The following is a 25,405-nucleotide window of genomic DNA, read 5'->3' on the forward strand; positions in this document are numbered from 1 at the left end:
GGGCAGATGAACAGAAATTTCTCCAAAGAAGACATAGACAGGGCCAACAAGCACATGAGAAAATACTCCACATCACTTGCCATCAGGGAAATACAAATCAAAACTACAATGAGGGGGCACCTGGGTGGCTCCAGGTGTGGTCCCAGTGTCCCAGGATCGAGTCCCACAATGGGCTCCCTGCATGGAGCCTGCTTCTCCTTCTGCCTGTGTCTCTGCCTTTCTCAGTGTCTCTCATGAATAAATAAATAAAATATTTAAAAACACACACACATACACACACAATGAGATACCACCTCATACCAGTGAGAATGGTGAAAATTAAGACAGGAAACAACAAATGTTGGAGAGAATGTGAGAAAGGGGAACCCTCTTGCACTGTTGATGGGAATGTGAACTGGTGCAGCCACTCTGGAAAACTGTGTGGAGGTTCCTCAAAGAGTTAAAAATAGAGCTACCCCAGGACACAGCAATTGCACTACTGGGTATTTACCCCAAAGACACAGATGCAGTGAAAGACTGAGACACCTACACCCCAATGTTCATAGCAGCAATATCCACAATAGCCAAACTGTGGAAGAAGCCTTGATGTCCTTTGACGGCTGAATGGATAAAGAAGATGTGGTCTATGTATACAATGGAATATTACTCAGCCATCAGAAAGGACAAATACCCACCATTTGCTTCAATGTGGATGGAACTGGAGGGTATTATGCTGAGTGAAATAAGTCAATTGGAGAAGGACAATCATCATATGGTTTCACTTATATAGGGAATATAAGAAATAGTGAAAGGGATTATAAGAGAAAGGAAGGGAGCTGAGTGAGAAAAATTAGAGAGGGAGACAAACCATGAGAGACTCCTAACTCTGGGAAACAAACAAAGGGTTGTGGAAGGGGAGGTGGGGGGGGGTTGGGGCTACTGGGTGACAGGCACTGAGGAGGGCACTTGACGGGATGAGCACTGGTCATTATACTATATGTTGGCAAATCGAACTTCAATAAAAACAAATGAAAACAAACAAAACAAAACAAAAAACCTCAATTCCCCCAAAAATATTTTGAAAAGTCAGCAAGGGAAAGAGTAGGCAATGAGACAATATAGTTTTCCTTTGTTCTTGTGAAAATTACTCCCCACCAATCTGTCATCTACCCAACTATTTCAGGACCAGAAGAAGTTTACCTGTCTCTGATTTGTTAGTTCTACAGCTTTAATATATCTCAACTTTCCTTTCTCTTTACATTTCCAATTCAAGAGGTAGGCTGCTGTTTTTATACCTCAACAAGACAGGTATCACTTTTTACTCTTAAATTTCAGATGCTATCATATCAACACCAAATGGGATATTCTACATTGATATAGAATAAGATAAACCTGTAGTTTTTGATGATTTGTAAAAGATGCTTTCTAGTTTAAGTCAGAAAAAAAGTTTTATTTTGTATTTATTTTTAAGATACAGCAAGAGTTCCTAAGTTCTGTGTCCCAGCCTGGACACTGACCATGGAAAAATAGATGCCTTTCTGAGCCAGCAGCTGTTGATGTGTGCCATGCTCCTTGACTTTGCCATTCTGAAACACCACTATTATGTCTGCATTCTGGATGGTGGACAGGCGGTGGGCGATCACGATACAGGTCCGGCCTTCTCGTGCTTTGTCCAGGGCTTCTTGGACAATCTAAAGATAAATCATCACAGAAAAAAATGTTACCTTTTATTTTCATGTGTTTACATAAATAGCATTATAGTTTACAGTTAGCTCCTATTATAAAAATGAATTCTCACATTAAATCACAAGTATCTAAATTTTCTGTCCACAATCCATCTTACTAGTTCCCTTTTGTTATTTTATTTTCTAGTTTTCATTATTAATGTGCTAAAAATATGGAGGTATGCAGCTTTCTTCTGAATGCTTTTATTAGTTTATGAAATTAGTAATATCATTTTACAAAATTTGGAAAATACTAGAATAGGAAAAGTTTAACTACAAAATAAACAGCAAATTTCAATTTTTTTCATGGTTGACAGTACCAAAAAACTTCTGTTGTACAAATTAAATGGAACAAGAGTGGAAAGACCCCACCTTTTCACTTTCAGTATCCAGAGCTGATGTAGCTTCATCCAACAATAGGATTTGAGGTTGTCTGATGAGGGCTCGAGCGATAGCAATCCTCTGTTTTTGACCTCCTGAGAGCTGAGTTCCCTTATCTCCCACTCTTGTTTCATATTTCTGCAAGTTAGCCATTAGTTAAGTTAAACAAGTCCTCATGACTTGGTATAGGACTAATGGTATGCTGAATAAATGTGTATTTCGTAATATTTGACAGTTCTACTTATATAGGAAAAAGCATTTAAAAACAAAAGTTACTATAACAGCTACATAGTGATCCATTTAATATTTTTTCCAGGTAATACAATAATCATTTTCAGAATCAAACTTAGTTCTTAGTGGTATTCTGCAACAGAAATTTGAGCACTGAATTCTGGAATTCCTATCATTCCCATGATGCCAATTGATCTTTGGCATCCTCAAAAGATTAGATAGAAATAATTTAATTGAGATAATCATAGGACCTACATGGAGCCTAGTTTATTCTTTCATTAAACTCATTCCTTCATAAGTACTGAATAGCTGTTACACCAAAAACTGTAAGAAATACAAAAATGGAGAAATACAAAAATTCCTGCCTTGAAGAAATTTATAATTCAAGGAGAAAAACTGGATGTACAACATTCAATGTAAGGTCCAATAGGTACCAAATTAGTAGTATATTCAACATGCTATGAAAGATCAGAAGAAGCAAAGAGAAATTATCGAGTTAAGGTAGAAACAAAGGAGAAATGCACGAAAGAAAAGATACCTTTGCTAGTTTCCAAGATCTATAAGGAACTTATTAAACTCAACACCAAAGAAACAAACAATCCAATCATGAAATGGGCAAAAGTCATGAACAGAAATCTCACAGAGGAAGACATAGACATGGCCAACATGCATGTGAGAAAATGCTCCGCATCACTTGCCATCAGGGAAATACAAATCAAAACCACAATGAGATACCACCTCACACCAGTGAGAATGGGGAAAATTAACAAGGCAGGAAACCACAAATGTTGGAGAGGATGCGGAGAAAAGGGAACCCTCTTACACTGTTGGCGGGAATGTGAACTGGTGCAGCCACTCTGGAAAACTGTGTGGAGGTTCCTCAAAGAGTTAAAAATAGATCTGCCCTATGACCCAGCAATTGCACTGCTGGGGATTTACCCCAAAGATACAGATGCAATGAAACGCCAGGACACCTGCACCCCAATGTTTATAGCAGCAATGTCCACAACAGCCAAACTGTGGAAGGAGCCTCGGTGTCCATTGAAAGATGAGTGGATAAAGAAGATGTGGTCTATGTATACAATGGAATATTACTCAGCCATTAGAAATGACAGATACCCACCATTTGCTTCGGCGTGGATGGAACTGGAGGGTATTATGCTGAGTGAAGTAAGTCAATCAGAGAAGGACAAACATTTTATGTTCTCATTTATTTGGGGAATATAAATAATAGTGAAAGGGAATAGAAGGGAAGGGAGAAGAAATGGGTAGGAAATATCAGAAAGGGAGACAGAACATGAAGGCTCCTAACTCTGGGAAACGAACTGGGGGTGGTGGAAGGGGAGGAGGGCAGGGGGTGGGGGTGAATGGGTGGCGGGCACTGAGGGAGGCACTTGACGGGATGAGCACTGGGTGTTATTCTGTGTGTTGGCAAATTGAACACCAATAAAAAATAAATTTATTATTTAAAAAAATAAAAGAAAAGATACCTTTGTACAGAATTTGAGAAGCAGGATGAGAAAGAACATTCTAGGCCAAAAAAGTATAGAATGAATAGAAGCCCAAAAAACTACCATAGGACTTATGCAGTAATGTGAATCAGTCTGCTAAAGTCCAATATAAGAGCAGAAGCCTTTAAGTTTCCCTATTAATCAAATCCTATCCTTGATTGAGGTCAATGACTCCCTGTTAAGGGTAAGGCTACCCAACATGAAGGGGTTGAATGTGTGACTGCTAATTACAGCAGAATACAGCAGTACAAGTTAAGATTCATTTCCTGATTCAGTGGAACCTTAGATGCTAAATGAATACCACAAGATCAATGATCCCTGCCATCACTTTTAGCAGTTTCAAATAATCTTTGCTGGACTACTAACCTTTACCAACTACTAAAGAAAAATTTCACTGAACTTTTCCTTATTTTTCAAATCCATATTAACTTCACTGCACTTTGGCTACAGACATAGCAGCTATAAGAAGCTAACAGGGGAGAGTTAGGGACCATGGAAATTGGAGAGTATATGCCCCCACCAAAGGAATAAAATGGAACAAGAAATAAAAACCTTGCACAAAAAGTGAACTTAGAATGGATCAGGGACTAAAATGTAAAATCATAAAACTTTAAGGAAAAAAAATGGAGAAATTCTTTAGGAGCTAGGGCTAGGCAACGAGTTCTTATATTTGATACCAAAAGTACAATCTATAAAAGGATATGTCAGGCTTTATTGCATGTGGTAAAATTCCATGGGATATGATTTGATTTAGAATATATTCAAATTCTTACAATTATGACACTGAGTTATGACAGATTTCTGTTATTTTAAACCACGAGTAGTGCTTGTTTCTCCCTATATGAAGAATGTTAATATTTTCGATTATAAGTGTTCAAGTTGTAGGCCGAAGTTACCTATGCAAGACGAATTCTGTGCAACATTTTTGTGAAAATTAAAAGTAGTGTTTTAAGAGGGAAACCTGAATGTTTTTATGTATAAGTGCCCAGCTGAAGAACCATAGAAACAATAAAATCAAAATCTCTCAAAAGAGATTTTTTTGGGGGGGGGCGGGGGGAAGGTAGATTTTTAATAACTGCTTTTATCACCAGGTTAAGTCATGCAGTTACAAAGTAGTTAGAAATTTTGAAAGGATATTGTTTAAAAAAAAAAAGCTCATTCTTACATAAATAATATCTAGTACTTCATTGGGACACTACTGCACTACTGTTCAAAAGGCCCTCGTGAAATAACTCCCAAACAAAACACTCAACCCAAGGATGTTTCCAGCCCAGTGTTAATGAAGCTGCAAGCAGAATTCAGGCCTCTCAGGGTATGCCGAGGCAGGCCAAGTTGGGGTTCCTGGCAGGGCTCGGAGCCGCCAGCTAGACTCCAGAGCGGGAGTCCAAGTGGTTTTTTTTCTGAGACGCTCTACTTGAATTATTGTTCAATTAGACAACACAGTAGATCTTCAGAAGAGAACAATTAATTACCATGATAAGGAGGTTACTGCACTCTTTGGACTCTATGTCGTAACTGCGGTTAGTAAATTCTGTTATGTTGAACCTTATCAAAATTAAAAAGTTTGGCTCTGCATATGACCCGGTTAAAGGATAAAAAAACAAGCTATCAACTGAGACAAAGTATTTGCAAACTATATATCTAACAAAACTATCAACTGAGACAAAGTATTTGCAAACTATATATCTAACAAAGGACTAATATATATATATATATATATATATATATATATATATATATATATATATATCTCAAAACTCAGAAACAAGAATTTCAGGGATGCCTAGGTGGCTCAGTAGTTGGAGGTCTGCCTTTGGCTCAGGTTGTGATCCCGGGATCCTGGGATCAAGTTTCATATCAGGCTCCCCAGAGGGAGCCTGCTTCTTCCTCTGCCTATGTCTCTGCTTCTCTCTCTCTCTCTCTCTCTCTCTGTCTGTCTCTCATGAATAAATAAATAAGATCTTTTAAATAAAAAGAAACTTCAGGGAATTATGGTAAGTGGAAAAAGCTAACCTCAAAAGGTTATATATTGTATGTGTGCTTAATAATAACAACATCTTCAAGTAGAAAATTACTGAAATGGAGAACACTTAGTAGTTGCCAGAGGTTGGGTGGAATGAGGACAAAAGGGAGAGGGTTGTATTGTAGCTGGGCAAGATGAGGGATCTGAGTGGTAAGGGAAACATTCCGTATCCTGACTGGTGATGGGTACATGAGTCTACACATGCAATAACACTGCAAAGAACTATATGTGCAAATGACTACAAGTAAAACTGGAGGTGTGAATAAGATCAGTAATCAGATCAAGTTCAGTAATCTGATCAAGGTCAGTACCTGGTGGTGGTATTGTACTACCATTTGGCAAGATAGCACCAGAAAACTAGGCGAAGGGGACATACAATCTCTGTTCTTTACAGCTGCATGTGAAAGTTTAACTATCTCAAAATAGTTAAAAACACAAGTACCATAATGGATAAATCAAATGTGACTGCAATCTGAATGCTGCCCACAACCACCAGTTTGCAACCAGAGATAAATGGTGCTTACAATTAATACCACCTCATTGGCCTCTCACTACATTTATAAGCTCTAAACATGATGCCTGATATTCTCATTTGGCAATAGGGAAAACTTGGTTTCATGCAGTTCAGTGTTTTCTTCAAGGTCCTGGTGCCACTACATAGACAAGTCTTCTTATAAGATTTTGTTGGTATATAACTTTGGAAATTGTTTTTGAGGATGAAATTAGTTTGTAGTTGATTGTTATTTCATCCTAATAAATTACAGTTAACTTACATGGGGTAAGGTCTCAATGAAAGGATGTATGTTGGCTGCTTTGGCTGCATTCACAATTTCATCCTGTGATACAGCCCGACTATTGTCTCCGTAGGCAATATTCTCAGCAATGCTGCAGTCAAACAGGACAGGCTCCTGGGACACAATTCCAAGGTGGGCTCTGAGCCACTGGATGTTAAGTTTCTTTGCTTCTTGACCATCTAAGAGCTGAAAATCAAAGTCCACAAACTGTAAGAAGGTCTTAAAAAAAAAAAAACAACTAAATCCTAAATTAACAGATTAACCATTTGGAACATTGTGACATGTGGGTATCACTGGTTTGGGAAATACCAAGCTTCACAACCTCTAAGCAATTATTACAGTGTTGGAGGCCAACAAAATTATTTTTATGGTGATTAGACCATCCTTTATCTCACTGGCAAAAGAGTAGCACATTTGGCCCTGTCTTTCCACATTCCTCTTTGTCTTTATCTATCTTCCTTCTCCTGCCTCATATCTACAGTGCCCAGAATGATTCCAACCTTTCAACTTGACTTTATTCCCCTCCTCTAGGCAGACCAGAATAAAAATGCTGATTGTTAGCATGACCCCAGATTCTCAAAGTTGGTTACTTCTTGTCCTTCCTCTATCACTATCCCCTCCCACCACCCCCTTCCCCAAGAAGTATTAGCTTTAACTTCTCCCATTTCTCTTTGACAGCACTGAGGAAAAGAGTTCAATGGAAAGTGAACAAGCTCAAAGGACAGTATCTTTGAAAGCATAGTTTTATTGATGGTGGTTTTGATTATTTTTGTTGTTTAAGCAGGAGGCATGTTTCTTCTAGAGGAGTCTTGTGATATATCAACTGAGAATTCAGCTTCCTTCTGGGTGAAGGAATAGAAACAAGTTCAATTTCTCTCAAAGAAAGAAATTCTACCATAGTATTAGCACAGAGTGCTGACAAGCTGGTTTGCCTATAATAATACCTATAGAGTAGTTTCAATAGTGGAAGCATAAGATTTCCCAAAAAGAGCTAATTACACAAGGATTAACATTTTGGTGACCATCTCAATGGGGATGGACTCCTAGGGCTTGGTCAGTAGATGCCTAGGGCAAGGCAATGAGAGATGCAGGCATTATCAGTAAGAGCCAAGTGTTCACTCATGGAAGAAAGCCAGGAGCTAGATAACTGAAAATCACTGATGAAAGCTAAATATAAAAGGGCCAGAGACGAGGGTAAAGTCAAAGAGCCTGAGTTCAGGGTTCAAGAGATGAGGCTAGGCAGAAGGAACAGGGAGGGATTAAGAAGGTATTAGCCTGTCCCAGGTGTCTGCCTAGAATTCTGGCCAGAATTCGTGGCTTGCCTTTACAAACCGGGAAGTGAATATTTACTTAGGAGGATCCGGCTGGCTCTAAAGGCCCACGGCAGGGTGGAGGTTAGCTTCATATTCAGTATTTTCTGAACTATACTCTAGATGTTCTACACTACTGTCCCCATGTATTTGCCTGAGTATGGGTACCAGTTTGGGTTTTTTAGAATGTGGTCATTGCATCAAACAGGATTATAGGCCTTAATTTTTCCAATGTTTTTCTAGTATAAGAATAATAGTTTATGGGGCACATCTGGGTGGCTCAGTCACTTAAGCATCTGCCTTCGGCTCAGGTCATGATCCCAGGACCCTGGGATTGTGTACCTGCTAAGCAGGGAGCCTGCTTCTCCCTCTCTCACTCCCACTTTCCCTGCTTGTGCTTGCTTGCTCACTCTCTCTCTCTCTTTCTGTCAAATAAATAAATAAAATCTTTAAAAAAATACTGGTTTAGTAGCCACTTTAAATAAAGCCTTAAATAAGGTACCAACTTAAGCAAGTGTGCTTACCACTGTTCCAGCGACTGGGTCATAGAAGCGCTCTAGGAGCTGGACCACTGTGCTCTTCCCACAGCCACTGCTGCCGACCAGGGCCAGCGTCTGGCCCTTCTTCACCTTAAGACTCAGCCCCTGGAGCACGGGCACTTTTGGCCGCGTGGGATAGTTGAACATGACTTCATGAAATGTCACATTTCCTTCAAATTTATCCTAAAAAAAAGTTAATGTTGCTATTATAATTGGTCTGATAATTATTGGAATAAGAAGTATTTCACAGAAGCTTTACCAAAGATGGTAAGAGAGGAACAGAAAATTCCTAGTCAGTCTAAGTGTTGGCACCAGTTAATACTGAAAGCAAGCTTTGTTATATAAAATGAAGATAGGAGATGGGGGTAAAAGTTAGATTAGACAGAGTCACATCACAAAGAGTTGTTACCAGAAAGGAGAGATCACTACCAACACCAAAGAAATACAAATGATTTTAAAAACATATAATGAGCAGCTATATGCCAATAAATTAGGCAATCTAGAAGAAATGGATGCATTTCTAGAAAACCACAAACTACCAAAACTGGAACTGGAAGAAATAGAAAACCTGAACAGGCCAATAACCAGGGAGGAAATTAAAGCAGTCATCAAAAACCTCCCAAGACACAAAAGCCCAGGGCCAGATGGCTTCCCAGGGGAATTCTATCAAACGTTTAAAGAAGAAACCATACCTATTCTACTAAAGCTGTTTGGAAAGATAGAAAGAGATGGAGTACTTCCAAATTCATTCTATGAGGCCAGCATCACCTTAATTCCAAAACCAGACAAAGACCCCACCAAAAAGGAGAATTATAGACCAATATCCCTGAAAAACTCGGATGCAAAAATTCTCAACAAGATACTAGCCAATAGGATACAACAATACATTAAGAAGATTGTTCAGCATGACCAAGTAGGATTTATCCCCGGGATGCAAGGCTGGTTCAACATTCGTAGAACAAACAATGTGATTCATCATATCAGCAAGAGAAAAAACAAGAACCATATGATCCTCTCAATAGATGCAGAGAAAGCACTTGACAAAATACAGCATCCATTCCTGATCAAAACTCTTCAGAGTGTAGGGATAGAGGGAACATTCCTCAACATCTTAAAAGCTATCTACGAAAAGCCCACAGCAAATATCATTCTCAATGGGGAAGCACTGAGAGCCTTTCTCCTAAGACAGGAACAACACACTCTCTCCACTGCTATTCACCATAGTACTAGAAGTCCTAGCCTCAGCAATCAGACAACAAAAAGAAATAAAAGGCATTCAAATTGGCAAAGAAGTCAAACTCTCCCTCCTCGCAGATGACATGATACTGTACATAGAAAAACCAAACAACTCCACCCCAAGATTGCTAGAACTCATACAGCAATTCAACAGTGTGGCAGGATACAAAAATCAATGCCCATAAGTCAGTGGCATTTCTATACACTAACAATGAGACTGAAGAAAGAGAAATTAAGGAGTCAATCCCATTTACAATTGCACCCAAAAGCATAAGATACCTAGGAATAAACCTAACCAAAGAGGTAAAGGATCTATACCCTAAAAACTATAGAACACTTCTGAAAGAAATTGAGGAAGACACAAAGAGATGGAAAAATATTCCATGCTCATGGATTGGAAGAATTAATATTAGGAAAATGTCAATGCTACCCAGGGCAATTTTAACATTTAATGCAGTCCCTATCAAAATACCATGGACTTTCTTCAGAGAGTTGGAACAAATTATTTTAAGATTTGTGTGGAATCAGAAAAGACCCCGAATAGCCAGGGGAATTTTAAAAAAGAAAACCATAGCTGGGGGCATCACAATGCCAGATTTCAGGTTGTACTACAAAGCTGTGGTCATCAAGACAGTGTGGTACTGGCACAAAAACAGACACATAGATCAGTGGAACACAATAGAGAATCCAGAAGTGGACCCTCAACCACATGGTCAACTAATATTTGACAAAGGAAGAAAGACTATCCACTGGAAAAAAGACAGTCTCTTCAATAAATGGTGCTGGGAAAATTGGACATCCACATGCAGAAGAATGAAACTAGACCACTCTCTTACACCATACACAAAGATAAACTCAAAACGGATGAAAGATCTAAATGTGAGACAAGATTCCATCAAAATCCTAGAGGAGAACACAGGCAACACCCTTTTTGAACTCAGCCACAGTAACTTCTTGCAAGATACATCCATGAAGGCAAAAGAAACAAAAGCAAAAATGAACTATTGGGACTTCATCAAGATAAGAAGCTTTTGCACAGCAAAGGATACAGTCAACAAAACTAAAAGACAACCTACAGAATGGGAGAAGATATTTGCAAATGACATATCAGATAAAGGGCTAGTTTCCAAAATCTATAAAGAACTTATTAAACTCAACACCAAAGAAACAAACAATCCAATCATGAACTGGGCAAAAGACATGAAGAGAAATCTCACAGAGGAAGACATGGACATGGCCAACATGCACATGAGAAAATGCTCTGCATCACTTGCCATCAGGGAAATACAAATCAAAACCACAATGAGATACCACCTCACACCAGTGAGAATGGGGAAGATTAACAAGGCAGGAAACAACAAATGTTGGAGAGGATGTGGAGAAAAGGGAACCCTCCTGCACTGTTGGTGGGAATGTGAACTGGTGCAGCCACTCTGGAAAACTGTGTGGAGGTTCCTCAAAGAGTTAAAAATAGATCTGCCCTATGACCCAGCAATTGCACTGCTGGGGATTTACCCAAACGATTCAGATGCAATGAAACGTCGGGACACCTGCACCCGGATGTTTCTAGCAGCAATGTCCACAATAGCCAAACTGTGGAAGGAGCCTCGGTGTCCATCGAAAGATGAATGGATAAAGAAGATGTGGTTTATGTATACAATGGAATATTACTCAGCCATTAGAAATGACAGATACCCATCATTTGCTTCAATGTGGATGGAACTGGAGGGTATTATGCTGAGTGAAATAAGTCAATCGGAGAAGGACAAGCATTATATGGTCTCATTCATTTGGGGAATATAAAAAACAGTGAAAGAGAATAAAGGGGAAAGGAGAAAAAATGAGTGGGAAATATCAGAAAGGGAGACAGGACATGAGAGACTCCTAACTCTGGAAACGAACTAGGGGGAATGGAAGGGGAGGTGGCCGAGGGGTGGGGGTGACTGGGTGACAGGCACTGAGGGGGGCACTTGATGGGATGAGCACTGGGTGTTATTCTATATGTTGACAAATTGAACCAATAAAAAATAAATTTATAAAAAAACAAAAACAAAACAAAAAAACAAAGAGTTGTTACCTAAATTCCATATCTAGTTCATTTAGAAAAATATTTAGCTTTCCCAAATGATGGTTCTGAAGCTAAAGCAAAGCCAGTGGCCAAAGGCTCAAAAGCTGGGGAATCTGGCACAGTGCCTACCTGAGGTCTCAGTGGGCAGCCCTTTCTCCAACTCTGGCTGCCTCCTGATCTCATTCACGGGCACAGTAATTTCCTCAGCATACAAAATCCATGGTAAAGCCCCCCAAAACTGTCTAACTCCTGATTACCTATACTGCAGCTCATGCATTAATATGGGCAGCAGCCTGTGTCATTAAAACAAAACAAAACACAAAACTTACTTGGGTCTAGATTTAACTTTGAAGGTGGTATAGGCTTATTAGTCTTAATGTGATTAAAGTAAGTCTTCTCAGCAGTTGTAACTCCGGCACTACAAAATGTGATTAAAGCCAGGATGCAATTTGCATTTACCTCCAGAGTTACATCTACATACCTTCATGCAGAAATAATGAACATTTCTCATGGAAATTACTCAGTTCTAGTATATCTGGATTTTTTTTAAAGTTTATTATGACTTTTGTTTGATAAGAAGGTTTTAAATTTAAAAAAAACAAAAACAAAAACAAAAAACTGAAGTAAGCTCTATGCCCAATGCAGGGCTTCAATTCATGACCCCAAGATCAAGAGTCACATGCTCCACTAACTAAGCCAGCCACTCACCCTTTTCTTTACTTTTGATGTGCTCAACTTCAGAATCCTCAAAAATCCCTGTGAAATTTTAGAAAGTTAAGAATGTTGGCCAAGGAGCACCTGGGTGGCTCAGTGGTTGAGCGTCTGCCTTTGGCTCAGGTCGTGATGCCAGGGTCTTAGGATGGAGTCCTGCATCAGGCTCCCCACAGGGAGCCTGCTTCTCCCTCTGCCTATGTCTCTACCTCTCTAGGTCTCTCATGAATAACTAACTAAAAAAAAAAAAAATGTTGGCCAAATAGTAGCCCTGTAAATACCACAGAGTAAGCTAAATAAAGGTCAGTGTCGTCATTACAAATTTTTCCTGTGGTATAATCTAGCAGATGGCAAACCTTTAGGAAACATTAAGCAATCATTCACCAGACAGCAGAGAACTCACAGGCCTCAGGCCTTCTTCACTGTAGCTGTCAATCAGAGGTTGTCTTTCAAGCAGCATGAACAAGTGGGCGGCAGACAGCTTGGCTTTAGCATAGTCTGGCGCAAAGGAACTGGCATGTCCGAGAGCCACTGCACCAAACACGATTGCTGAAAACACCCTGGACAAAAGTAGGGGAATTAAAAACTTAGCTTCTATAATTAGCTCTCTGATGTTTCAAAGTCCAAAGACATAGTGCTTACCAGTGTCAATGTTCTTTTTTCCCTCCACCCCCTGCCGAAACTACTACACACATTTCCATGAACTTCCCACTAACAAAGGAAATCTAGAGGACAGGCCAGAGCTAATGTAACTTCCCACCGTTCTCTTTCAGGAAGTGGCTTGTAACTGAATCTGACTTGTGACCTCAAGTAATTTTAGTCATGAGTTCTATCCTTTTTGGACTCTAGAGAACTGAAGCACACAGTGCCGGAGGGATTTCATCACCATTGGACAAGGAGTGAGGCTTCCTATTCATTCGCTGGCCCTCACTTCCAGTTCACTTCTATGCGCCTACACAAACAGTATTAATCACTGCAGTTAAAGAAATTTTATGAGGGAAAATAAGCCTTTCTTAGAACTAGTTTTTCTCTTATTATTAAGGTAATTGTTGGCAATACCTGGAGAAAACAATTGTCCTAAGCTAAAGTTCTATTGTCCAATGATATGCTCTTTGAAGAATGGAAATAAATTATAACATTTTTTAGGAAGGGCTTCAGATTCTGGGATCTACATCTCCGCAAACCTATTCACTTCTGATACCCAAGCTCCCCTAGGACAAGAGGAGGGGAATACATTTTTTTTTTAATCTAGTAATACTGGAGAACTTAAATTTTTCATTTCCAAACTTCTAAATCTGAGGTATTAAAATGTGTTCTAAATACACGGGAGCAGGAATGGTAGGTATAGTAAGGCTCTCCCTTTAAATACTTGTTAAGGTTGGCTACCAAAAATTAAATTTTAAAATACTGATGAACAACCCACATGTGACTGCCTTAGTTTTCTCATCTAGCCTATAATCTAGTGTTAGCATAAAAGATTAAAATGTCTTGCAATTATCCAGAATTTAATTTTTTGATGGTAGAAACAAAACAAAAAAAGCAGGGCCAATTTCCTCAGTGATCTTCTCCTAGACCTAACTGCCAGAGCTGGATATTGCCACTTATCCCTCTAAAACCACTTTCTGTTCTCTGCTTACCTCTATCTGACACCATCCCACTCCCTGCCTGGGAGGCTGACCTTCATGGACTGCATCAAAAGGCTTTTCTTGTCTCCTGGCTTCTGATGGGGTTTGTCAATGAAAGGCGCCACCAGGGGAAGGGAGGGCAGGAGGAGCATGAGGTGAGGGCATTTGTTTCCTTGGCTTCTTTCTTGTTAGACTGTGTGATTGGCCTCCCTCCACCAAGGACCACAGAAGCCCCCTATGCTGGGTCCTGAACATCCTTCCCTCCTCTTGCACTTTAGGCAGAAGATCTGAGTGGTTCCTAGCTGGTAACTGCTGGGTAGTTAGTTAACAGCCTTCTTGGGTACCGCTTCCCTTAACACTTCTCACACCTCTGTACACAAACAAGCCGTTTAGGAACCCTCTTAGTTACCCCATCCGAAGGGGCATTTGTTTCCTGCTGGGATCCTGAATAATACCAAGATTGTACATACTTTTTTCATAGTTACTTTAATTTTGGATGAAAATACTTTGTCTTGACCCTGTTCAAAAAAAAAAAAAGGCTGTTCACTACTACTTTAAGAATCATCCCACCAGAGCAGAAATAGGCCAAGTGATTTTCAAAAGAATGGCTTCCCTTTGGCAAGACAAGAGCACAACCTAATTGAATGTATTTAGCATATTTTGAAAAGACAAATGCATCAATTAGAAAGACTACTGGCTAGCCTTGGAAACCAAGAAAAAAGGAGAGGCTACAAGGCAAAACTTTGGCAGGGTCATTCCAGGCCTGGGCAGGGGAACAAGCCTTTGCCAGATTTTAGTGAAGTATTCCCAACCCTATATCAATGCCATCGTTTGGTTGCAGATAAACAGTAAGCTATTTAACCCTCTCGTTTGAGTCCATAGTAACCAGCAATTTTCTCCTTATGATTTATTTCTGCCTACATTGTGCAACCAGAAGGTTTGCTATCCTGGAGCTCTATTACTACAGTTCCGATTTATGATCATTTTTATGAGCTTGGTCAATTTTAGTCCACTTGGATGATTCAACTGTGCTTGGAGTATTATTGATCCGATTTCTGTGGCAGATTCAACTCTCTGACTTTATTTTAGAACAACTGAGTTTTTTTCTGCCCTACTCCCAAATTTTGCATAGACCTCCCATATAGAATAATCTTATATTTTTAAAGTTACTTACAGAATAACATCTCTAAAGCGCATATGTCCATTCACAATGAGATAGGCACCAAATCGAAAACAACCGGCATAGGAAAAATACATAAATGCTTGTGAAATACTAAAAGTAATTCCATAGATGTGTGCCTTCCGCACAGAATTCCTGAAAGGCAAATTAGTATATTCATAATCATCTCTTTGGCCTCTCTCAGCACAGCTTCTAAGTGTAGTTGACTGGGTTTATATTCTGCCCCTAGTTCTGTTAGAGAAGTTGTCACATATGCAACCTATGTATCAATTTTCTAATTTGTATAATGGGGATAACCAATAGGATACAGAATTCTTTTTAGAACTAAAGAAACAATATAAATGTCTAGAACAGTACTGCATATTACTGGTTCAATTGATAGTTGTTGATATTACTACATGTTGATATGAATCAACTTCTATGATATAAATGTGTCTGTTGAATCAAAAACATGGAGGATGTCAAAGTTAGGAGGATGTCAAAGAATTGTCTGAATGGGATTTCTTGAGTATTATCTTGTCTTCTGTGACTAGTCACAGTCTTATGTCACAATTCATGTTTCAGATTCGCAAAAGCAGGGTCACTGAGGTTTATACAGACACACATCAGAAGATCCGCCCTGGGCTAGATCCCACCATTTCCAATACAATTTGTTTTGCACCATTTCTAATTAGACCACATGCTACCCTTTATTAGTATAGCTACTTTATTATACTTTGTATTCTAAATCCTCTAAAAGAACAGTTATTTGTTTACTCCCAGGTTAGAAGGAAGGCATTTGGAAAGACTGGCAAATTTCAAACTACTACTGGTTTGGATATTTTAATTTACATGCTGTGAGCATGGTCATACACTACTTAAAATTAATTTGCAATGCTCTTCAATCATTAAATTATTATCAAATTAAAAATTGGCTCTTCCTTAATTCCCTTGAAGTTCAAACTGACCATAAGTTTTAGGTAATGGAACATATATATTTACATGTCAAACATCAAATGGAGAGAAAAGAATGTAATTTCATGGAGTATAATTAAGGAGATAGAATAAAATGCAATTTTTAATTTTCCCTTTTCAAATTTGTAAGTATTCAAGCTACTGTTCTAGTCTACAAAGCTATATTCTAAGCTGTGTTCAATTTTCTTAGTGTTAAAAAATATTCATTTATAAAAACTTGCTTGGAAGCAAGTAACACACAGAGCTGCTGGAAGTTTCTTAAATTGCTCAAATATGAACCAGTGAAAGAGACTATGTGTATGTTCCAAGAGTAGATTGGATCTGGTCTTCATCCAGAAAACAAATGGAATACTCTAACTAAATAGTAAGTCTCATTCTTAGTTCAGTCTACACAATTCCAAGAAAATCAAAGTTCGAAGAATTCCCTGAAGTACTTCTCCTCCATCACCCAGATAGGTTGTTTACACTGTCTGCCCTGAGGAGCATACACTGGTACAGTCCTCTGCACCTTCAGATCTTGGAGACCCTCTCTGTTGTTTTCACAAGAGATGTAGCAATCCAATCCTACAGCCTAATCGCATCAAATAGCTACTTATTTTCAGTGAGATATTGAAAACATGTCATCCTTACAGTCACAGAATTTTTCTTTGAGTGGAATTTTTATTTTCTTTTAGGAACAATTATTAAGCCTCAGGAAAGCACTAGGGTCTTAATAACAATAGTTTAGTTCATTACCTGTAAGCTCCGTATAACTTTTCAACATACATCGATTCAAATTTTCTTTCCCGGGCTAAGGACACAACTGTCCTAATATTTTCTATTGCTTCTGTTGCAATCTGTAACATAGAACAGATCTTGATTAGAAATAGGGCTTTTGGGATCCCTGGGTGGTGCAGCGGTTTGGCGCCTGCCTTTGGCCTGGGGCGTGATCCTGGAGACCCGGGATCGAATCCCACGTCGGGCTCTCTGCATGGAGCCTCCTTCTCCCTCTGTCTGTGTCTCTGCCTCCCTGTCTCTCTCTCTCTGTGACTATCATGAATAAATAAATAAAATCTTTAAAAGAAAATAGGGCTTTTACTTCTGGATAATGAAAATTAGAAACCTTAGGGCTCTATCAGAAGAATCCTGAAGATTATATTGACAGATTTTTAATCCTTTCAGTTTGAAAGCAAAGGCATAACTTGTTCTTCCAGATGAGCTCTATGACAGAGTTGCCCATCTTAAAAGCACATCTGGTTGTTCCAAATATGGTGGGCACGTCTTCATATGCCTGGGGAGACTGAGAAGCTTAGAGCAGGCATGGTAGTCTAGACACCGGAAACCTGATTTTATCCCAGCCCTGCAACCAGTCAGTTACTTGACTGGCTTCAGTCACAGCCTTTTGTGGCTTTGCTTTTTTCACAGGGTAGGGTCCCAAGAGAGCATCAAGCTAGGTGATTTCTGTGGGCCCACTAGAGGTATCAGGCATTTCCTCTTTGCACAAGTCACAGGCATTTGTGACTGAGGGGCCAGTCAGTCACAACCAGCACGAAGATCCCAACTGTCAACATGACCCTGCCTTAAGCCCCCACTTAACCCAGGAATAGACACTGGACTATCAGTGGCCTGGATTTGGAGGTCACTACATGAATTGGGAGGTTGTGTAGATTCCGAGGGGAAGGTCTCCATTTGGGGAGCCACACTGGGTATGTGGAGGCAGCTGGTCTGAATGCTCAGCAGGTGAGGAACAGAACACAGGTGTAGAGAGACTCCAACCCAACGGAGTCCGTGGCTCTCAGAGAGCCTGTGACTTTACAGCAATATAATCCATGTGTATTCCCTGAACTTCTGTGCATCCTTGCCTCAAATTCCTTTTTGCCCAAACCAGCCAGAGCAGTTTTCTGACTCTTCCAACCAAACCACCCTTGACTAATGTTAGTGGTCACTTAGCTGTTCAGCTTAAAGCCTAGTTCTACAGCTGACTTACCTCAACCATGAACACAAAGAGCATCAGGTTTTAGTTTTACGTTTTTGTTTTATCAGCTTTAAAACTTTTACCTCAGTTCTCAGCTTCTGTAACCAGATGAAGGCAAGAGATTTGATACCTTAGGCTGTATAAACTTATATCTTTAATTACAAATGAAAATTCTAACAGCAGTGATAGCCAGAACAGAGAATACTTAGTGAGCTTTTACTATGTGCCAAGTATTACTTTAACTGTCAAGCACCCACTTAGCCTTACACAACCCTGTGAGGTAAACACTATCCTGTTTTCACAGATTAAGGAACTGAGACACGGAGAAGTTAAATGACTTCCCTCAAGTTCTAGAGGTAAGTAGGCAAGGATCCTCTATCAGGCTATCTGAGGTCAAGTCCATGTTCTTAAACCATTATGCTTTCTTGCTTCCCCTGCTTCGTGATTTACACAGGGAGAAGCTGGTTGTTAATGAACTCACACTCAACTCATGATTTTCTGGTCATGGATGAATTGCTCCGAGGCCTATCCTGGTTTAGCAGGGCTGTCGTCTCAGTCATTACGCAAGGCATGAATCAGGAGGGTTAAATGCAGCCTATCCCTACCAGTGAGGAAGTCAACATCCTCACTGTAAAGCCCTTTATGAAACATAAAACTGCGAACATATCTCAAATCCTGATGCACTTTAACCATGGTTTATCTGCAACCAGGTTAGTAAGAGCTTCCTTTTGAAAAGAAAAAAACAAAAAACCAAAGAGCAGTGATGGGGTAGAGGGTATTCCAAGTCCTTCTTTCTAATCCTCATTCTGTGTTACATCAGGAGTGGACAGTAAACAAAATTGAATTATGATTGCTAACAATTAACATCAAAATTTTTAAATCTTTCACACTATTTTTTTTTTTAAAAACCTCATCAGGTTAAAGTGGCTATTAAAAATAATTTTGGTCACTGAGTTATACATGGATTCCCAGAATGAGAATATTAGCTGGAAGGAACTCAGGACATTATCTTATACAATTTTCCATTTCATTCAAGTGTGAAGTGAAGACCAGAGAAGTTGAGGATCTTCTGTATCATACACCATCATGAGCTAGACCAAGACTAATAATCCAAGAGGCTAGGTTTCATTTGCTATAAACTCATTTCAACTGCCCTGTTCCTGCCAAAATTCTGATGCCTTTTAGTGTTGTCATTTTAATAGAGTCAAGACTATTATCTTAACTGGATTCACAATGTTTTCTTTCATGTAACTGGTCTAAGAAAACGTGATCTTCTTTCTATCTACTGACAAGTTTCCCTTCTGAAATGTGGAAGAACCAGGGTTGGGGGAGAGAGGAAATAAAAGCTACAACCAGGGTTGGGGGAGAGAGGAAATAAAAGCTACAGTGTTTTCTCAGCATTTAGTTGTGCCAAACAGAAGACCAGGAAATGATGCCCTCATGTACACACAGTCATCGGCCATGAGGATCTTCAAGCACTGTGAACACCCAGGGCTTCAGAAGTCCCAGAACCACAAAGTGGCCTGCAGATCTCTGGCTCCTGGGCAGAAGGCAGGGTGCACACCAGAAGCAAGCATTCTGAGGCACACCATGGGGTGACACCAACATTGCACTGAACTGTGGCCCATGTGGGTTGGGAGACAAGGGGAAATGGTTTCACTGGACATAACTGGTTTAGTGCAAACACGCTTGGACGGAATTTTCATCTCACTCCTAACATGACACACATCTGGAGCAAGTCACAAAACCTCGGAATGCTCTCTTCCATGTGAGGTGGCCACACTACCTGCCCCACCTCACACAACCATGGTGAAGGCTGGTTGCCAGAACGTGTGCAAGGGCCCTGTCAAGTGCAGTGCTGCAGAAACTTTATCACAGTTTATATTGTCTGCTTCACCTCCTGATGTGTCAGTTAAGGATAACATACAAGTAAGTAAAAATATTCCTGGCTGTAATCTACATTTAAATATTTAAATGCAGGTGCATGCAAGTAAAATGTTTCTATGTAGATTTAGGCACATCTCAATACATACCACAGACTACAGAGTAAAGAGCTTTGAAATTAGACCAGGACTTAAACCCTAGCCACACCTTTATCTAGGTTTTCAAGTTCCTTATTTATAAAATGGGGTAACATTAGAACCTGCCTCATGGGATTACCGTGAGAGTGGCAGGTGTCGGTGCATATACTTCACACGATAATGGGCATACACAGTAGGGCCCAAGTAAATGTTTGCTCAATTGCCAGGATAGTTACAACCACAAATCGAAGCATTTACTGCCATCTGGTGGCTCCCCACCTTAGCTGTAGAAATCACAGCCCAAGTACCAGCAATTAAACAATGTACTTATACTCTCGGCCCTAAGGACGACTTCTGTAAAATAGGCGTATATTGGTCTCAACAGTGACATTGGGTTATTAAGGGGAAGGTTAAATGGACTTCAGATATTCAGAAATTATAAAAAACCACACCTGAAGTGCTTTTTGAGAGGCTAAGAGCCTTACATCAATTATTCCACTGTTATAGACATTGTTATCGCAGTAAATATTCTATGCAGTGTTGACAGTTATCGGTTGTAGCGAGCATATTAACCTATCAAAGCATGCATTTTGGAATTAAATAAACGCATGTCTAAAAACAATATGTATACTCACTGAAGCCTTCTCTGACCCACCTTTCCAGCAGTTTCCAGTTCTTTTTTATCTCTCTTGGCATTTCCAGCCAACATTTTCATTTCAACAATCCCCGATACAGCAATGACTGGCACAACCACTAACAGCAGAAGGGTCAGCTGCCAACCGTAGATAAATGATATGATAATACCAGTTCCGAGGTTAGCTGTGTTCTGGGCAATTAAAGCCAACCTCATCCCAGTGGCCTGCAAGAGCAAAAGCAAAGAGGGAGCCATGTTTTAAGTTGTAAATCCATAAGCTGCAGTCTCAGGCTTCTTGGCCAGAATGAGGATAGGGTTCTGGGTCCGGCTTACATTTGCCCCCTTTCATAGCACTCAACCCAAGATACCTGTGCCTCACTCGTGAGGCTCTGCAGGTTTTTCTGTGCTTGGCCCTTCAATTCTCATTCAGCTCACAAAAGCAGGTCATCAGCTGCTCTGCTTTGGGAAGAGGATGCACATCCTCTTGCACCCACAGGTACTTTTGCACAAAGGCAACATTTAAAGAGAAAACTCACCCTAGTACACTCTGGTCATTTTAAGAACCCTTTGCTGCAAATGGATAGAGAGAAATTTACACACTCCAAGAGATCATCTGCTCAAAGTGTATCCATCCTAAGAAACCAACCCCCACAAAGCATAGATTCAGATCCGTTACTGTTTATATGGCTCAGAAAAGGAGGACTGGTGTCCTGGACACTGCAGGTGACTCTCAGTACCACTGCTTCTGCTTCTGGGTTGTGTGGAAGCAGGAAGCTTTAAAGTAACAGCCCTCAGTTCCAAGGGTGGGGACCTCAGCCAAGGAGAGCATGGCTGTCTCCAGAGACAGGAATCTGCTGCAGGTTGGGCAGATGACCCAAATTAGCCTAAATTAGATTTAAGGGAAGGTGGTTGTTTGGTGGTTGAGGTACAGGTGGGTGCTCTCTCACTGGACCATTCTATTTGCTGCCGGCAGCCATCCTGGAGCCATGAGGGAAGGAGCAGTAGGAAGAAGCCACCTCAGAGGCACAGAGGGGGCACTTGTGAATCGATCAACCCTGAAGTCCAACCTTCCTTTTTATTGTTTAGGTCAGTGTGAGTTTTCTTTCATTTCCCCCTGAAAGCAACTTAACTGATGTAGCTACGCCATATATTAATTCAAAACCACATTGAAGGAGTACTTTGGTGGCTCAACTGTTTAAAGCATCCAACTCTTGATTTAGGCTCAGGTCATGATCACAGGGTTGTGGGATCAAGCCCGAGCCCCTCAGAGGGAAGGCTCAGAGCTTTATGGAGAGTCTGCTTGTCCCTCTCCCTCTGCTCCTTTCCCCTCCAAACCTTCCCCCTCCCCTTTCTGTAAATAAAATCTTCAAAGAAAACCCCCACATTAAATAGTAGAATGAAGTCTACATACTCCTTGGACCTGGGAGGCATCAGTTGCAAGTCTTGTAGAAAGCGCACCAGTACTGTTTTTATGATCATCAAACCAGCTCATGTCCTGTGGCACAAAACACACCTTCAAATTAGCTCAAAATTAAGATGAGCAAAAAAAAAATGTAGATGAAACCCCCAACGTTTGACTGCTGGAAATACCCACCCCTAACTTGGCCCTGGAGTTAAGGGAGAGGTGACACACACCACAGAAACCCGGTCCCCGCCATGAGCATGCACCGTTGAGGTCCAGGCTGCTCTGCTGTGATAGAGATAGCATGACCGATCTGGGGGCTAGGGGTAGGGTAAGTCTTCTTTAGATTGCAGCTGTGCTCCTTGCCAGCTGGACCTGAGTAGTGGGCACAGGTGAGCATTTGTCCATCACCCAATCCTTACAACATGCACTACAGACACCTCTTCCCTGACGGGTTGATGCCCATCATAAAGCGGCTGGAGTTGTGCTCGACACAACTCTCATAAATTCTAGGCATGAGAAAATCAGCCCTGGTTCCTCACCATGTTTGGTTTCGTTGTTGTTGTTTTTAAAACAAGAATTGAAAAGATATTAAAGAATTGAAAAGATATTAAAAATTATCTTAATGCTACTCATCCATAGCATCTGCTAGCTTCACATGAAATAATTTTCCCTACACAGTAACACTCAAAAGGTACTGGAAAAAAGCTTGTAAACTCAGACCTGCTCAAAACAGGATACCTTCCATGGGCTCTTTTGTGAACAGGAATATAATAAACTCCTGTCAAGTGCATGGATGATATTCTGGCCCTCTTGTAAGCCTCCTCTATAAACACAGAGAATTGAAATCTGCACATAATCCCACATGTCCTGCACTAGACTGGACTTCTCAAGAGGGCATATCATTCATTTTATAGCCCCAGCTACCAGCACACTGGCACATAGTTGGTAATGACTGAGTGAATTAACAAGTGAGTTAACAGAAAAACAGCTCAATTAAGACAACACCAAAACTCAGTTACCAACATTTGGGAAGCTGTTTAGTTAACATAGTTAATCATGAATATTACCAACCAGCTTTCCCTTTGTTTAAAGGGAGCCTCAATGCCTTCCTAGGGCCTGCACAGAATCCAGAGAAGAGCTGCAGGTCCGTGAAATGACAGTACCCACGTGAATAGAGATAGTTGCAAAATAAGCCCAAAAAAGCTACCTAAATTAAACCCATGAAATGTCCCATGAAATCCCTGAGAAGTCTTTGGATATTCCAAGACCAGGACAATTTGCAAGGCCCTGATCAGTCCCTGCATGAACACATGGACAGGGCAGATGGGTAGAGATACAAACTATAGTACACCAGAACAACAGAAAGAGGCTTTGAATGAAAGAAATCTGAACAGAGGGACTTCTCAAGTGCACACATCTACCTGTCTTAGCATTGCTCTGAAAGCCAATGATCGAAGCCTTGTGGTGAGGATCTCGCCAGCTTTCCCAAAAGTGAAGCCCTGGTTGAAAGAGGAAAAAAAAAAAAAAGAGTTTGTCCCTTTTGATCATCAGTATTCTGACCCAAGTAGGTATATTCACATTGATTTTTACATTATTTATATATTAATCCACTATTCAGAGAGCAAAACTCTATGACCCAAGCCTAATTCAAAGTCCCAACTTCACATTCATGTACTACCAAATCATTAGCATGCAAAAGAATCCTAATACCAAAAACCTTGCAAATGTCCAGTTCTGGCTTCTGGAACATTCTAAATATATTTTCTTTTCCAAACTTTCAAGGACAACATCTTAGTAAGAACACTATCATATATAATTACAACTTTCAGTGTGTTCCTGATACTTTCAACAGTTGAAAACAGAAGTAACAAAACTCTGTGCAGGAAGACGTTTTGGCTCTTGTAGTGCAGAGTGCAGTGTAGAGGAAAGGAGGATGTGTACAGAATCAAGTTTCAAATGAGTTTGCTGGTTGACTGTCACAGCTCCACCTACTCTCAGATTGGGGAACAATCAGGCTATTCTTTCTTCCTAAGCATCCCTGCCAGAAATCTTCTCTCTTTCTGAATTACACCATGGAACAACTGAAGAGCAGCCCGGATGTCCACAGCTGGGCCTGCTTCTGGGGGTCTGGGGATGGATGAGAGCCTCCTGGCACACACAGTGGGGATGTAGGTGTATAGAGTGTGTTGTGGGGAGGATGCATTAGGAGTCTTGATTAAGCCAGGAGGATTGGTGATCGGTGTCTGGGGACGAGTCAGCCCCAGTGTCTGAGACTGGACTGCTACTCTGGTCTCCTCCTTCAGCCGCAGGCACTCAAGGCCGGTGTGGGCACCGCAGTTCTGTGCATCATCCCCATTCTCACAGCCTCCAAAAACACATTTATAAAACTAGCTCTACTCCCTAACACACCAGGGCCTGTGACTGGATGGGTCACTGAGTTGCTACTAGTAATTCTAAATAAAAAGCTTCGCTTGCTTTTACCAATGGTTCCATAATGACAAAAGACAAGTGTGCTGCATGTGACTAGGAAACCTCATTGTATTGACTTAATGGTCTATGTTAGGCCCAGTGGTCTTAATGGTCTCTGCTACAGAGACAAAATATATTTAATAAGAGTCTAGGTAGAAGGGTACAGACAGAGCAAGGCTGAAGAGTTCCTTCTGGCCAGGCCTACAATACCTAAATGCAATATTATGCATGTTCTTTCACAGAATTCCTCCATTAAGGAGGAAAAGATCAGAGAAGTTACCTGATATTGTATATTGTATAAAGAGTAACAATAGAAGAGAGAATCCTGTTGGACTTTTTTCCCAGGTTATAAGTTTAACTGGTACTTATGTTTTCCTACAGATTCAAGTCCTTTTTTTCCTCTGTAATGAATGTTTGCCATGGGCAAACCTGGAACGTAACATAATTTAGCGCACAAGGAAGTCACAATTATTTCCACTAAGGACACTGCTCTCTGAAAGAGCCTCACAGACTGCATTTGCAATTCATTTCAATCTAAGATTTGGAAGCTCCATTAGGTTTTGATAAACTAATAACGTGTATTAATAGATAATGAAAATCTAGCTAATAGATAATATATATTCTCTAATAGAATGTGGACTCGAGAAGATGAAACC

At 40.3% G+C, this 25,405-nt stretch overlaps 1 protein-coding gene and 1 long non-coding RNA gene across 21 annotated transcripts in view; one reads left to right on the top strand and one right to left on the bottom strand.

Moving 5' to 3' along the window:
- Nucleotides 1-1,408: 1,408 nt before the first annotated feature.
- ABCB4 (ATP binding cassette subfamily B member 4) overlaps nucleotides 1,409-25,405 on the bottom strand; it is a 71,016-nt gene continuing 47,019 nt past the window's right edge. For 15 of the 20 annotated variants that reach the window (XM_026018678.2, XM_072764146.1, XM_072764155.1 and 12 more), the window contains 10 exons: nucleotides 23,702-23,779; nucleotides 22,287-22,370; nucleotides 20,897-21,100; nucleotides 17,002-17,102; nucleotides 15,307-15,447; nucleotides 12,911-13,067; nucleotides 8,478-8,675; nucleotides 6,623-6,829; nucleotides 2,076-2,222; nucleotides 1,409-1,670 (listed from right to left, as the gene is read on the bottom strand). In XM_026018678.2, coding sequence (XP_025874463.2) covers nucleotides 1,446-1,670; nucleotides 2,076-2,222; nucleotides 6,623-6,829; nucleotides 8,478-8,675; nucleotides 12,911-13,067; nucleotides 15,307-15,447; nucleotides 17,002-17,102; nucleotides 20,897-21,100; nucleotides 22,287-22,370; nucleotides 23,702-23,779 — 1,542 coding nt within the window. In that variant the 3' untranslated portion in view covers nucleotides 1,409-1,445. Of the gene's footprint in view, nucleotides 1,671-2,075; nucleotides 2,223-6,622; nucleotides 6,830-8,477; nucleotides 8,676-12,910; nucleotides 13,068-14,144; nucleotides 14,651-15,306; nucleotides 15,448-17,001; nucleotides 17,103-20,896; nucleotides 21,101-22,286; nucleotides 22,371-23,701; nucleotides 23,780-25,405 lie in introns of those variants that run through there. The other 5 variants (XM_072764164.1, XM_072764161.1, XM_072764163.1 and 2 more) reach the window with 2 other exon arrangements.
- Nucleotides 18,521-20,863, top strand: LOC140599696 (uncharacterized). Its single transcript, XR_012002649.1, has 2 exons — nucleotides 18,521-18,576; nucleotides 19,257-20,863. It is a non-coding gene; the product is annotated as an uncharacterized lncRNA (long non-coding RNA).

The sequence above is a fragment of the Vulpes vulpes genome, chromosome 7, assembly GCF_048418805.1.
Source record: "Vulpes vulpes isolate BD-2025 chromosome 7, VulVul3, whole genome shotgun sequence".
Taxonomy (NCBI): domain Eukaryota; kingdom Metazoa; phylum Chordata; class Mammalia; order Carnivora; family Canidae; genus Vulpes; species Vulpes vulpes.